Below are 11,939 nucleotides of genomic sequence, written 5' to 3' on the forward strand. Positions count from 1 at the left end.
AAACTTGCTCGTTGATTGCCACGCCAAGATGCGGGTCATCTCTAACTTTGATCAAATCCACTCAGATGCAAACAAATTCATCATCACAGCCTCTTGTAGCAGCCATTTTTAACTGAGGTCTATTTATTAGCAGCTTAATGAGACTCACAGCTTATTCAGACAGCTATATATAGCTGTTTGATAGCGGCCTAATAGAAAATGTCTTATTCAGTAAGTTTCAGGGAGCTTGATGCAGAAAGTCAAGTTTCAATCAGAAAACATGCAACTTCCAACCATGAAACTCTACTAAGGGGGTATTTGAGATTGCTTGTTTAAAACAACTTATGATTCCTTATAAAAGTGTTTTTATCAACTTATGCGGTGTCAAACCAGAGCTTTATCCAATCTAACAGACAGATTAATCCATACAGCTTTGTCCATGCATACATCTTGATGAAAAAACCAACCAAACAACCCCTTAATTATGTCCAGGAATGCTGTTCATAGTTGGGTGTAAACCACATGGACCAAAATTGTAGTTTAAAAATGGGGTTGAGTTGAGAAATGTGAGGCTCATCTGTAAACAATCAAACAAGAGGATAAATCAACCATGGCTGCAAACATCCAGGTTGCAATGTGAAAAGAAAAAGAAGACCATCAGATCTTGTTTCTTTCACATTACCATCCAAGTTGCCCTGCCAAGATGCAGATAATCTCTTAACTTTGATCAAATCCACTCAGATGCATACAGATTCATCATCACAGCCTCTTGGAATCTGTTAGAGATAGCTCTGTTACAGACACTCATGTTTTTTTTTCTATCAAACGAACTGTTGGGACGAAAAGTGTTATTTTTAACAAACCTAAGGACAAAATATGCAAGGGTTGTTGATTTCTGGAGAAAATCATCGGCTACAAAGAATGATGTTTGACGAAATAGTCAAAATCAGACTTTGGTATGAACAGAGGGGGGCAACCACCCTTAGAAACCATCATCTTTATCCCCAATCAGCCTCATTTCTGTGAGTGGAATTGTTTACAGATTAATTCGGATTATATGCTCAGGTCTACAAAAGGATTCTTGAACACAGTATAAATCCTACTACCATTCCAAAAATCCTAGTAGGGTCGTTTAGTTTGGTATGAGGCTCAGATCTGCAAATATAAGAATCGGACAAAGGGGATCGGACTCCGCCAAAGCTGCAACATCATTCGGGTTGCCCTGCCAAGATACGTGCCGATTTTCACCCAGTGCCTAGAAACCTATGCTCGGAAATGTTAGATGCAGAATAATATCATCACAGCCTAGATAAGTTTTCCGATAACCATGGTGACGACCTCCGATATACCTCCGGAACGGAAAATAAAATCGAAAGCCGTATCATAAGCATCATCAACTGCCAGCCAGCCAGACAGCAAAAGATCAACGTTGTTAACCTTTTTATAGTTTTAAAATGAACTTCCCCCTATATATATATATATGTATGTATAATATAGAAACAATTGCCAATCGAGATAGGGATATATAGATAGAGAGAGAGAGAGAGAGCGAGAGAGAGAGCACAGATCTCGATTGACATTTTGTTTGCTACTGCTGCTCTGCAAAGGGATTTTTGGTCATTCACCATTGCGGAGTGAAGAAATGGGGGATGAAATCATCGACTCAACATGAACGGGTTCGATCATGTAGTGGCAAAAGAGGAGAAATCACCCTTGAGAAATCTCACCGTCCCTGTCGCCGGAGCCTCTTCCGAGCATATCTCCCCAATTTGAGCCACTGCACCCGTGCTGTTTGTATTTATATTGGGAAATGGGAAGTCTGTTTCCACTTTACCCAGTTTTCGTTACTATTTTCTAGCCTGGATTTAATGGGCTTTTCAGTATCTTCTAGAAGCCCAAACCACCATCATGGGCCCAACATTTCCACTTTCCAATTCAAATTGAATAAAATCATCAGTCACAGATCATTTCAAATCAGACTTCCGACACTTTTTGAACTTTGGTAGCCACAACAGGATTTTTCAACGTGGGACCTCCAAACCCTTTTGAACTTTGAAACCCAAATTCAAACCAATCAAACATGTGGTTTTCATCCAATATTGGAAGCAATCACCAACTCATTTAACAAGTTTTTGGATTTGAACGGAAGATCTTTAAGACAGTAATTGGAACCATAACTTCCAACTTTTTCGAAATGCTAATAATGTCTTAGAATTTCCTCTAATGAAGCCACCAAAGCTTTAAAATCGTCACATATATATCAATCAATAATATTTCTTTAAAATTTTGTAATTGTTTTATGTATTTAAATTGTAAATTAGATGTTAATAATTTAACTTTTTATAAAGGAAAAAAATTGCATAAATAAAAATACGAACAATTTTACTTTAGCAAAACAATTCATATTTTTAACACATAAATAAAACATATAATAAGGAATCCATTAACACAATAAAACTTGTTAAAAAATCGTATTTTAACACATAAACTTTGAAGACAAGGTTGTAGTTAATTTGTTTTTATCAAATCGGTTCATCATTTTTAGTGTTTTTATTTTGCTTTGTGATAGACTAAGGTGCCGTTTATCAAACGCACGCTTACTCGGGTAAGCACTTACCAAGTCACTTTACTTTATCGGATGAATATGACAAAGACTAAGAATCTTACCCAGTAAGTGAGGACGAGAACTCTCACCGTGGTTAACGCTTGCTAAGATAAATTGTTGCATACAATGCGTTTTAATGAATAAAATCCTACCCGGTAAATAAACGATAGTGTTGAATTTTACCGGAAAAATGTTTACCGAAAAAGTGTTTACCGGGTAAATGTTTAAGTAAACGGCCCCTAATTAATCATAAAAAATGTGTCGGACCTTAATTCTAGTTGATATAAAAGATTACGGAAACAGATCAGAATTTTAAATTTCATTTGGAAAAAAATCAATCAACTTAAAATAATCAAGTTGTTCGAAGAATAGCTGATTTCATTCTCCGAACCAAAAATCACTTAAAATCATAATAATCAAAACAAGACGTAAAATGTTTATCTTTTTTTTTATTAACCTGGATATTCAACCCGTTATGCAAGCCGACTAATCCCAGAACGACCATCTGCTTCGCAGATAGCCCGGAGTCACCGCATTTTGACCTCCGTAGCCACAAGGAATTTTTATTCCTCCTTGGATTTGAACCAGGGACCTTCCAGTACTTTTGACCTTTGGAACCAAGCTCAAACCAATCAAACACCACCCTTGTGGTTAAGACATAAAATGTTTAGAAAACGGTTTGAAAATATGAGGCTCAGATGTGTAAACAATGGAACAAAGACGGATAAATCCGCCATGGCTGCAAACTCACTGATTGATTGCCCCGCCAAGATGCGAATAATCTCTAACTTCGTTACAAATCCCACTCAGAGATGCATTCAGATTCATCATCACAGCCTCTTGGAGACCATCTCCATGCCAAAGTTCTTAGAATTCCATAGACCAAAGGGGGTCATTGGTCTAGCGGTACCGGATAACCTCTGTTTTCCAAAAGAGCAACGATTCAAATCTCAACAAAGGTGTGAGTGTGAATGTATATTTGCCGTTAATATAAATACCATATATTTGAGTTAACGGAGTTAAGTCGAGGAAACCTAATCCGTAACAAAAGTGAAACCACAATCCATAATTTTCATATAACCATAGAGACAAAATTTCTAGTTTGCTCTAAAAATAACGAACAAATCGTTGTTCTGTGAGAATTTGTGTATGAAAAGAGCAAACTGAAGGGTTGCTGATTTCTTGAGAAAATCATTGGTCACAATAGGATTTTTATTCCTCAACCTGAGACCTCCAAACACTTTCGACTTTTGAAGCCTAAATTCAAACTGAGACTTCCAAACACTTTTGACTTTTGAAGCCTAAATTCAAACTAATCGGACACCACGCATATGGTTTTCATCCAACATTTGAAACAATCACCAACTCATTTTAACATGTTTGATCTACCAAACAGTAATGGAAACTATAACTCCCCCAATTTTTTCAAAATGTTTTCAAAATGTTAATAACGTCTCGGAATTTCCTCCGATGAAGCCACCAAAGCTTTAAAATCGTCACATATATATCAATCAATAATTTATTTGTTTAAAATTTAGTAATTGTTTTATGTATTTAAATTGTAAATTAGATGTTAATATTTTAACTTTTTCATAAAGAATAAAAATTGCAGCGAAAATATGAACAATTTTGCTTCAAAAAAACAATTTATATTTTAAACACATAAATAAAACATATAATAAGGAATCCATTCACAAACATAAAACTTGATAAAAAATTGTATTTTAACAAATAAACTTTGAAAATAAGGTTGTAGTTAAATAATCTTACCCGATAAGTAAAGACGATAACTCTTACCATGGTTTAACACTTACTAAGATAAATTGTTGCATACGATGTGTTTTAATGAATAAAATTTTATCCGTTAAATAAGCGATAGTGTTGAATTTTACCGGTAAGTGCTTACCGGGTAAGTGTTTAGGTAAATGACCCCAAAGTAATCATAAAAAACGTGTCAAACTTTAATTCTTGTTAATACATAAATAAAATGAATTATCAATATTTCCAAAATAAAAAATAAAAAACAAATTATTCGAAAAGTATCTCAAAACATTATAATCCAAAAATCACAAGATTGGACAACGAGCATACCCAAAAGGGGGAAAAGGATTACAGAAACAGATCAGAATTTTAAATTTCATTGGAAAAAATCAATCAACTTAAAATAATCAAGTTGTTTGAAGAACAGCTGCTTTAATGCTTTGGACCAAAAATGGGTTGTTTGGCAATTGCTAAATGGTTTAATACGTAATGATTAAGTGGTCAAAATGATTAAGACTCTCATGATTAAGAGACTCATGATTAATGAATGGTTAAGGAAGATTGGGATACAAAGGCGGACTTTTTTTCTGCCAAACAAAATTCACCTCTTTAACGATTCAGAGGTTGTCTTTTAATGGAAGTATTAAGAGGTAAACAAACAACCCTAAAATCATAACAACAATCAAAACAAGACGTAAAATATTTAGAAAACGGTTTGAAAATACGAGGCTCAGATGTGTAAAAAATGGAACAAAGACGGATATATCCACCATGGCTGCAAACTTACTGATTGATTGCCCCGCCAAGATGCGAATAATCTCTAACTTTGTTACAATCCCACTCAGAGATGCATTCAGATTCATCATCACAGCCTCTTGGACCATCTCCATGCCAAAGTTCTTAGAATTCCATAGACCAAAGGGGCTCATTGGTCTAGCGGTACCGGATAACCTCTGATTTCCAAATGAGCAACAATTCAAATCTTAATAAAGGCGTGAGGGTGAATGAATATTTGCTGTTAATATAAATACCATATACTTAAGTTAACGGAGTTAAGTCGAGGAACCTAATCCGTAACAAAAGTGAAACCACAATCCATAATTTTCATATAACCATAGAGACGAAATTTGTAGTTTACTCTAAAAATAACGAATAAATCGTTGTTCGGTGTGAATGTGTACGAAAAGAGCATACCGAAGGGTTGTTGATTTCTTGAGAAAATCATTGGCCACAAAAGAAAGATACTTGACTAAATAAAGTCAAAATCAGACCATGGTATGAACAGAGGGGGGCAAACCACCCTTGCCCCTCTGAAATTGCCTCATTCCTCTGAGTGGATTGTTTACGTTACAAATCCAAATCTCTACTCTCTCAGAGAGTAATTGGGTTCTTTTGGTTTGGTTTTAGGGTTTTAGGCTCAGATCTGCAAATCTGGAATCCGTCAAAGGGATCAGACACCGCCATGGCTGCAAAACCATTTAGGTTGCCCCGCCAAGATACGGGCCAGAGTTTCACCCAATGCACAGAAACCGATGACCAGAAACGTAAGATACAGAAGAATATCATCAAGCTTCGATATTCTTTTGGTAACGATGCACCAATTGTGATTAAACCATAAGGGTGGTGATTGATTGGTTTGAGTGTGGCTCCAAAGGTCAAAAATGCCAGCAAGATCCAGGTTCAAATGCGGCAACTCCAGGCTACAGGTGTTCGCCCGGGATTAGTCGCCTAGCATACCAGGTTTAATATTCAGGTTAATAAAAAAAATAATCCTCGCAAAATCAAAGGGGATTAGGGTTTTCAAAAAACTGTGGTTACAGAAAGAAACATCCAACCACCATAATTTTCGATTAACTCTTCAATATGTAAGAAAAAGATTTTTAAAAAATGTGTAAATTGAGGTTCGATTTAAAAACGTGAGGCTCAGATTGTAAACGATCGAACAAAGAGGATGATTCCGCCATGGCTGCAAACTTCCTGGTTGCAATGTCGAAGAACTGAGACTAAGAAGTCTTCTTTCTTCCACATAACCATCCGGATTACCCTGCCAAGATGCGGATGATCTCTAACTTTGATCGGATCCACTCAGATGCAAACAAATTCATCATCACAGCCTCTTAGAATTCATCAAATCTGAAAATAGCAATTTTCAACAAAACATAAGGACGAAAATCGTAATTTACTCTAATAATAATAATAATAATAACAAGATCATCAACAAGTATGAAGCTGTTGATTTCTATGATTTGTGTGTATGGATAAAGCTTCCGAGCTGAAGGGTGGTTGATTTCGGGAAACAATCATCGGCCACAAAGAAGGACGTTTGACTAAATAAAATAAAAATCAGACTTTGGTATGAACAGAGGGGGGCAACCACCCTAGAAACCATCATCTTCATCCCCTCTGAAATTAGCCTCATGTTCTGAGTGGTGTTATCGAATTGTTTTCCTGAAGAAGACTTCGTAATTTGCACCGAGAGGCTCAGATCTGCAGATCAGGAATCCGACAAAGGGGATCAAACACCGCCATGGCTGCAGCACCATTCGGGTTGCCCCGCCAAGATACGGGCCGAGTTTCACCCAGTGCCGTAAACCTATGCTCGGAAAATGTTAAATGCAGAAGCCATCATAGCCTCGATATTTTTCTGGTAACGACCTCCGATTTTCTCCGGATCGGAAAACGAAAACAAAGAGATGAATCGAAAGCAGTACCAAATAAATAGAACAAATGGAAGCAGTTTGCGATTAATGAAGCATAGAAACCATAATTTCCCTTTTTGTTATAGAAAAAACATTGAAGCATATTTTGAATACAAATCTGAGAAAACGTTTAAGGACCAAATCCATAATTCAAATTTCCCATTTGGGTTATTCTTTCTGCCTTCGTTGTTCTTCAAGGGCTGTTGGTTATTGGCGAAGAATGGGGGAAGAAATCATCGGCTCAACATGACCTGATTCCGGATCCGGATCATGTAGTGGCAAGAGAAGGGCAACCACCCTACAGAAACCTCCCGTCTCTCTCGCCGGAGCCTCCATTTTTTCCGAGCAAACTTCCCCGAATTAACCTTCCGACTGTGCTATTTGTATTTATATACTATATAGTGGGATGTCTACTTTTCCTTTTGGGTTACCGAAGTTTTGTCCCTTGAGCCCAAAAGCCGATATGGGCCTGCCATGCTCGGTTCAAATTGAATGAAGTCATTAAAGTGTTTTAAAAAAAAATTGTAATAAAAAATCCAAGCTTTGTGACTTATTGTAGTATGACACTGGTAATAAATACTTTTTAAGTGTTTAAATAAACAACTTATACCGGTACCAAACTGGTAATAAAAAAATTTTGAACGAGTTAAATTCTTATGACTTATAATAAGTTGATAAGTGTTTTTGTACAAAAACATAAGCAATCTCAAACACCCAAAAATTTAAAATACTTTCAAAAGAGCAACTATTTAAAACTTCCATATTAATCTTATGGTTCTTAGAAAAATCATACAAAACCTTTAAAAACTTCCACGCTAAAGACCGCTAGGAATTTTCTTAGCTGTTCTTTAGAGACTCGGATTAATCAGGCTGCACGTAAACTGACACAAAAACTCATGGTTACCCCAAAAGTAAATAAATAAATAGAATTTTCTAATAAAAATACATGCAGAATGACCAAGATGCAGATGCCTTCCACTTTAAGTCCCAATGAAAATACCAAATGTTTTACCCAAGGTAAGCGCTTACCGGTAGGAGTCAACACTACAATCTATTTTACCAGATAAGATTGTAGTATATTAAAACGGTATCGTATGCAACAATTTACCTGGGTAAGAGTTCTCACCATCACTTACCGAGTAAGACTCTCTATCCCTATCATCACTCTTACCGGGTAAGATTTTCAACCATTGCCATATGCATCAAGTGAGGAAAGTTACCCGATCCACACTTACCGGGTAAGTATTTAGTAAACAACCCCTAAGAGGTCGTTTATCAAATGTCACTTGCTTTACTTTATATGACAACAGCCAAGAAGCATGCATAGCAAAAACCAATAACCTTACCCGATAAATGAACGAGAAGATTTTCACCTGTTGAATCAATAACAACATCCCTTTTGAAAACCAAGAATGTTTACCCGAAAAGATAAACGAGTGGTGACTTTAACCATCAACGCTCACCGAGTAATTATAAGTAAGTGTAAAATGGGGGTCGGTTGAAAAATATGAGCTCGTATCTATAAACAATCAAACAAAGAGGACAAATCCACCATGGCTGCAAACTTCCAGGTTATTTTTTTTTTTATTATTCAAATTGACTTGATTCAAAAAAGCTCATATGTAGTTTGTTCTTAAATCCTCAATGTGTAAGGACAAAGACAAGAAATTGAACCACAAAGCTGGCCTAATTGATTTAAGCTTGGCTCCAAAGGTCAAAAGTACCAGGAGGTCCCAGTTTAAAATCCAAGGAGTAATAAAAATCCCCTTGTGGCCACGGAGGTTCAAATACGGTGACTCCGGGCTATTTGCAAAGCAGGTGGTCGTCCTGGGATTAGTCGACTCGCATAACGGGTTGGATATCCAGGTTAATCAAAATTAAAAAGACAAGAAATTGCAAAATGGGGTTGGATGGAAAAATGAGAGGAAAAATCCGCCATGGCTGCAAACATACTTGCTTCTTAATTGCCCTGCCAAGATGCGAATCATCTCTCAACTATGATCCAATCCCACTCAGATGCATTCAAATGAAACAGTAAGGGCATGTTTGTTAGCAGCTTAATGAGCTTAATGGAATTCACAGCCTATTCCGTCAGTTATACATGACTGTTTGGTGATGGCTTAGCGATATAAAAAGTGGCTTAATCAAATTTGGAAGGAAAATGATAAAAGAATGGGTAAAATGGGGGTGAGTTGAAAAATGCGAGACTCAAATCTGTAAACAATGGAACAAAGAGGATAAATCGGCCATGGCTGCAAATGATTGCCCTGCCAATATGCAAATAATCTCTAACTTTGATTGAATCCACTCAGATGCTTTCAGATTAATCAACACAGCCTCTTAGATCGTCTTCATCAGACAAAAACAATCATCAATGGCGAAGCTTTTAGGATTCATGAAATCACAGAGACGTTATTTAAGGAGTGTTTGGTTTGGAGAGTGATTTTCATGAATTTATCCAATCTCATAATCAAGAGTATGATAGGAAAGTAGAACTTTTAAGAGTGGACACGAAGGGAGTAGTAACATCAACAGCAACAACGAAGAAACTGTCGATCTGTGTGTTTTTTTGGAGAAAATCATCGGCTACAAAGAAGGATGTTTGACCAAATAAAGTCAAAATCAGACTTTGGTATGAACATAGGTGGATAACCACCATTAAACCATCATCTTCATCCCCCTTATGTAACTGCCTCATGTTCTCTGAGTGGAAGTTGATTCCATTACAAATCCAAAATTTTCCCTTTCTAACAACTTCTTTGGATGAACGCAGAAATTGTAATTTCGGATGAGAGGCTCAGATCTGCAGATCTGGAATAAGACAAAGGGGATCAAACACCGCCATGGCTGCAACACCATTCGGGTTGCCCCGCCAAGATACGGTCCGAGTTTCACCCACTGCCCAGAACAACATGCTCGGAAAATGTTAAATGCAGAAGAGTATCATCACAGCCTCGATCGTTTTCTGGTAACAACCTCCGATTATCTCCAGATCGGAAAATAAAAACAAACAGATTAATCGGAAGCAGTACCAAAAACAAGAAGAAGTTCATCAGCAGCAGCAGCAGAAGCCATAAAAATAAATAAATAAATAAAATTGGAAGCAGTTTCTGATCGAAAGAGTGCCAGATTAAGCATATTGTTGATATCTGAGGCTGAATTAAAGCACAGAAACCATAGAGCATCTCCATAAATTTCGTAAACCACAGGGACCATAGATCCACTGTATTTCGAATTATGGCTTCAGTAAAAATAGAAACTGAAATATTACCCTTTTGGTTTCATCTTTCTGCCTGTTCTTCAAGGGCTGTTGTTGATTGATGGTGAAGAACTGGGGGGACGAAATCATCGGCTCAACATGACCCAATTTGTGATCATGTAGTGGCAAAAGAGGGGCAACAACCCTTGAGAAACCTCCCGTCTCTCTCGCTGGAGCCTCATCCATTTTTTCCGAGCATTTCTCCCCCAATTCACCTTCCGACTGTGCTCTTTCTATTTATAGTGGGAAGGCCATTTTCCGTTTGCCCATATTTTGTTGCTTATTTTAAAATATATTTTAGACAAATATATATATATATATATATATATACACATATATATATATATATACTAGTTGTATGTCCGCACAATGCAGCGGGATGTAACATTTCATTGTTTTTTAATATATGATGATGACTTCTCTCAAAAAATGGCTTGGAAGGCTAAAAACAAAAAAAATCACATTTTGGACACACGGCTAAAGATTGCCATGGATATTGCTTAAGGACTTCACAATCTTCGTACGATGTCTACAAACAAAAGCAATGGGATTCAAATATATAAATTTTCCAAAAGAAGCATTGTTTTTATTATCATCTACTCCATCAAACTAAGGGGACTAAATTTAAAACCAAATTATTATAAGAATAGCTATCAAAATGAAAGGATTATTCTCTTCTTTTTTTAGGCAACTGTTGGTATATGAGCCAACTTTGTGCAAGGTTTAATCTTTCGGGCAACCATAAATGGCATGATGTCATCACAGGCAAACAACAATGACAACATGGGTTTTAACAGTACCTAGTTCGGAGTCATGGAAGAAGAGATTCAATACACCCACATGAGCGTTTTTTATGTATAGTGCTAAAACCATACATTAGTATCAAGACTGGTTTAGAGGAATGAAAATTTTAAAACAACTCTGTAATGTTCTAAGTAGTAGCATTTTTGAAAAAGCCTTGTATCGGCATTGGCAAACAAGAACAAGACATAATTTACGAACAATATAGCTTACAAACAAAATATTTAGAAAACAATGCATAAGAAATATTGATAAATACTTTCTAAGGTTGCTAACATATTGCAGTCTTCGAAGTTGACACTTCCACAACTTGCATTAACACATTAAAGAATATTACAAAAATCCATCTTTGTAGCTTTTCAAACATACGACATTAGATAAACCACTCACTCGTAAAGACAAGAAAACTCAAGGCTGCAACAAGCTTCTATTGCATATAGAAGTTGTGATAATCCATCAAGAATACGAGGAACTTCTCACATAAAACCTAAAATAGCAGCAATAAAAGACCGTGATGGTCGGTTAACAGATGAACAAACTTGCAAACAAAAAAGTTTTATCAAAATCATATTTAACCTATGTAAAATCATCAAAACTAAGAGAATTCATCATTGTAAATCCAAGTCACTCATCAAAACTTCTAATTGAATAACTAATTTTCCATTTTGATCATCTTCCAAAGTTCTAGTTCTAACAAATTTGTTGTATGTTGGAAAGAAAGCAGGAACACGTGTAAACAAATGTTCTGGTTTGATCATCAGAGGACAATGTAGTATTTGCAGTCATTCCGTTGAGCTACATATGTTTTAGTTTGGTGATTTGCTGCTTCTATTGG

General features: G+C 36.3%; 1 protein-coding gene and 1 long non-coding RNA gene across 5 annotated transcripts; both read right to left on the reverse strand.

Moving 5' to 3' along the window:
• Positions 1–689: 689 nt before the first annotated feature.
• LOC112501850 lies at positions 690–1,800 on the reverse strand. The gene is made up of 2 exons (XR_003067574.1): positions 1,707–1,800; positions 690–1,242 (listed from the first exon to the last, which is right to left on the reverse strand). It is a non-coding gene; the product is annotated as an uncharacterized LOC112501850 (long non-coding RNA).
• A 1,469-nt stretch (positions 1,801–3,269) lies between these two features.
• Positions 3,270–10,511, reverse strand: LOC112501843. 4 transcript variants are annotated; one of them, XM_025105579.1, is made up of 3 exons: positions 10,316–10,505; positions 5,133–5,298; positions 3,270–3,504 (listed from the first exon to the last, which is right to left on the reverse strand). In XM_025105579.1, the coding sequence occupies exons 1-3, from the start codon at positions 10,487–10,489 to the stop codon at positions 3,485–3,487; spliced, it is 360 nt and encodes a 119-aa protein (XP_024961347.1). In that variant the 5' UTR covers positions 10,490–10,505; the 3' UTR covers positions 3,270–3,484. The 4 variants fall into 4 exon arrangements, 2 of the variants coding, with proteins under 2 accessions (XP_024961347.1, XP_024961346.1); XM_025105578.1 differs by lacking the exon at positions 3,270–3,504 and having other exon boundaries at positions 4,914–5,298; XR_003067570.1 differs by lacking the exons at positions 3,270–3,504; positions 5,133–5,298 and adding an exon at positions 6,262–6,478 and having other exon boundaries at positions 10,316–10,511.
• Between the last annotated feature and the right edge of the window lie 1,428 nt (positions 10,512–11,939).

The sequence above is a fragment of the Cynara cardunculus genome, unplaced genomic scaffold (genome assembly GCF_001531365.2).
Source record: "Cynara cardunculus var. scolymus isolate 2C unplaced genomic scaffold, CcrdV1 Un_Scaffold_634, whole genome shotgun sequence".
NCBI lineage: Eukaryota > Viridiplantae > Streptophyta > Magnoliopsida > Asterales > Asteraceae > Cynara > Cynara cardunculus.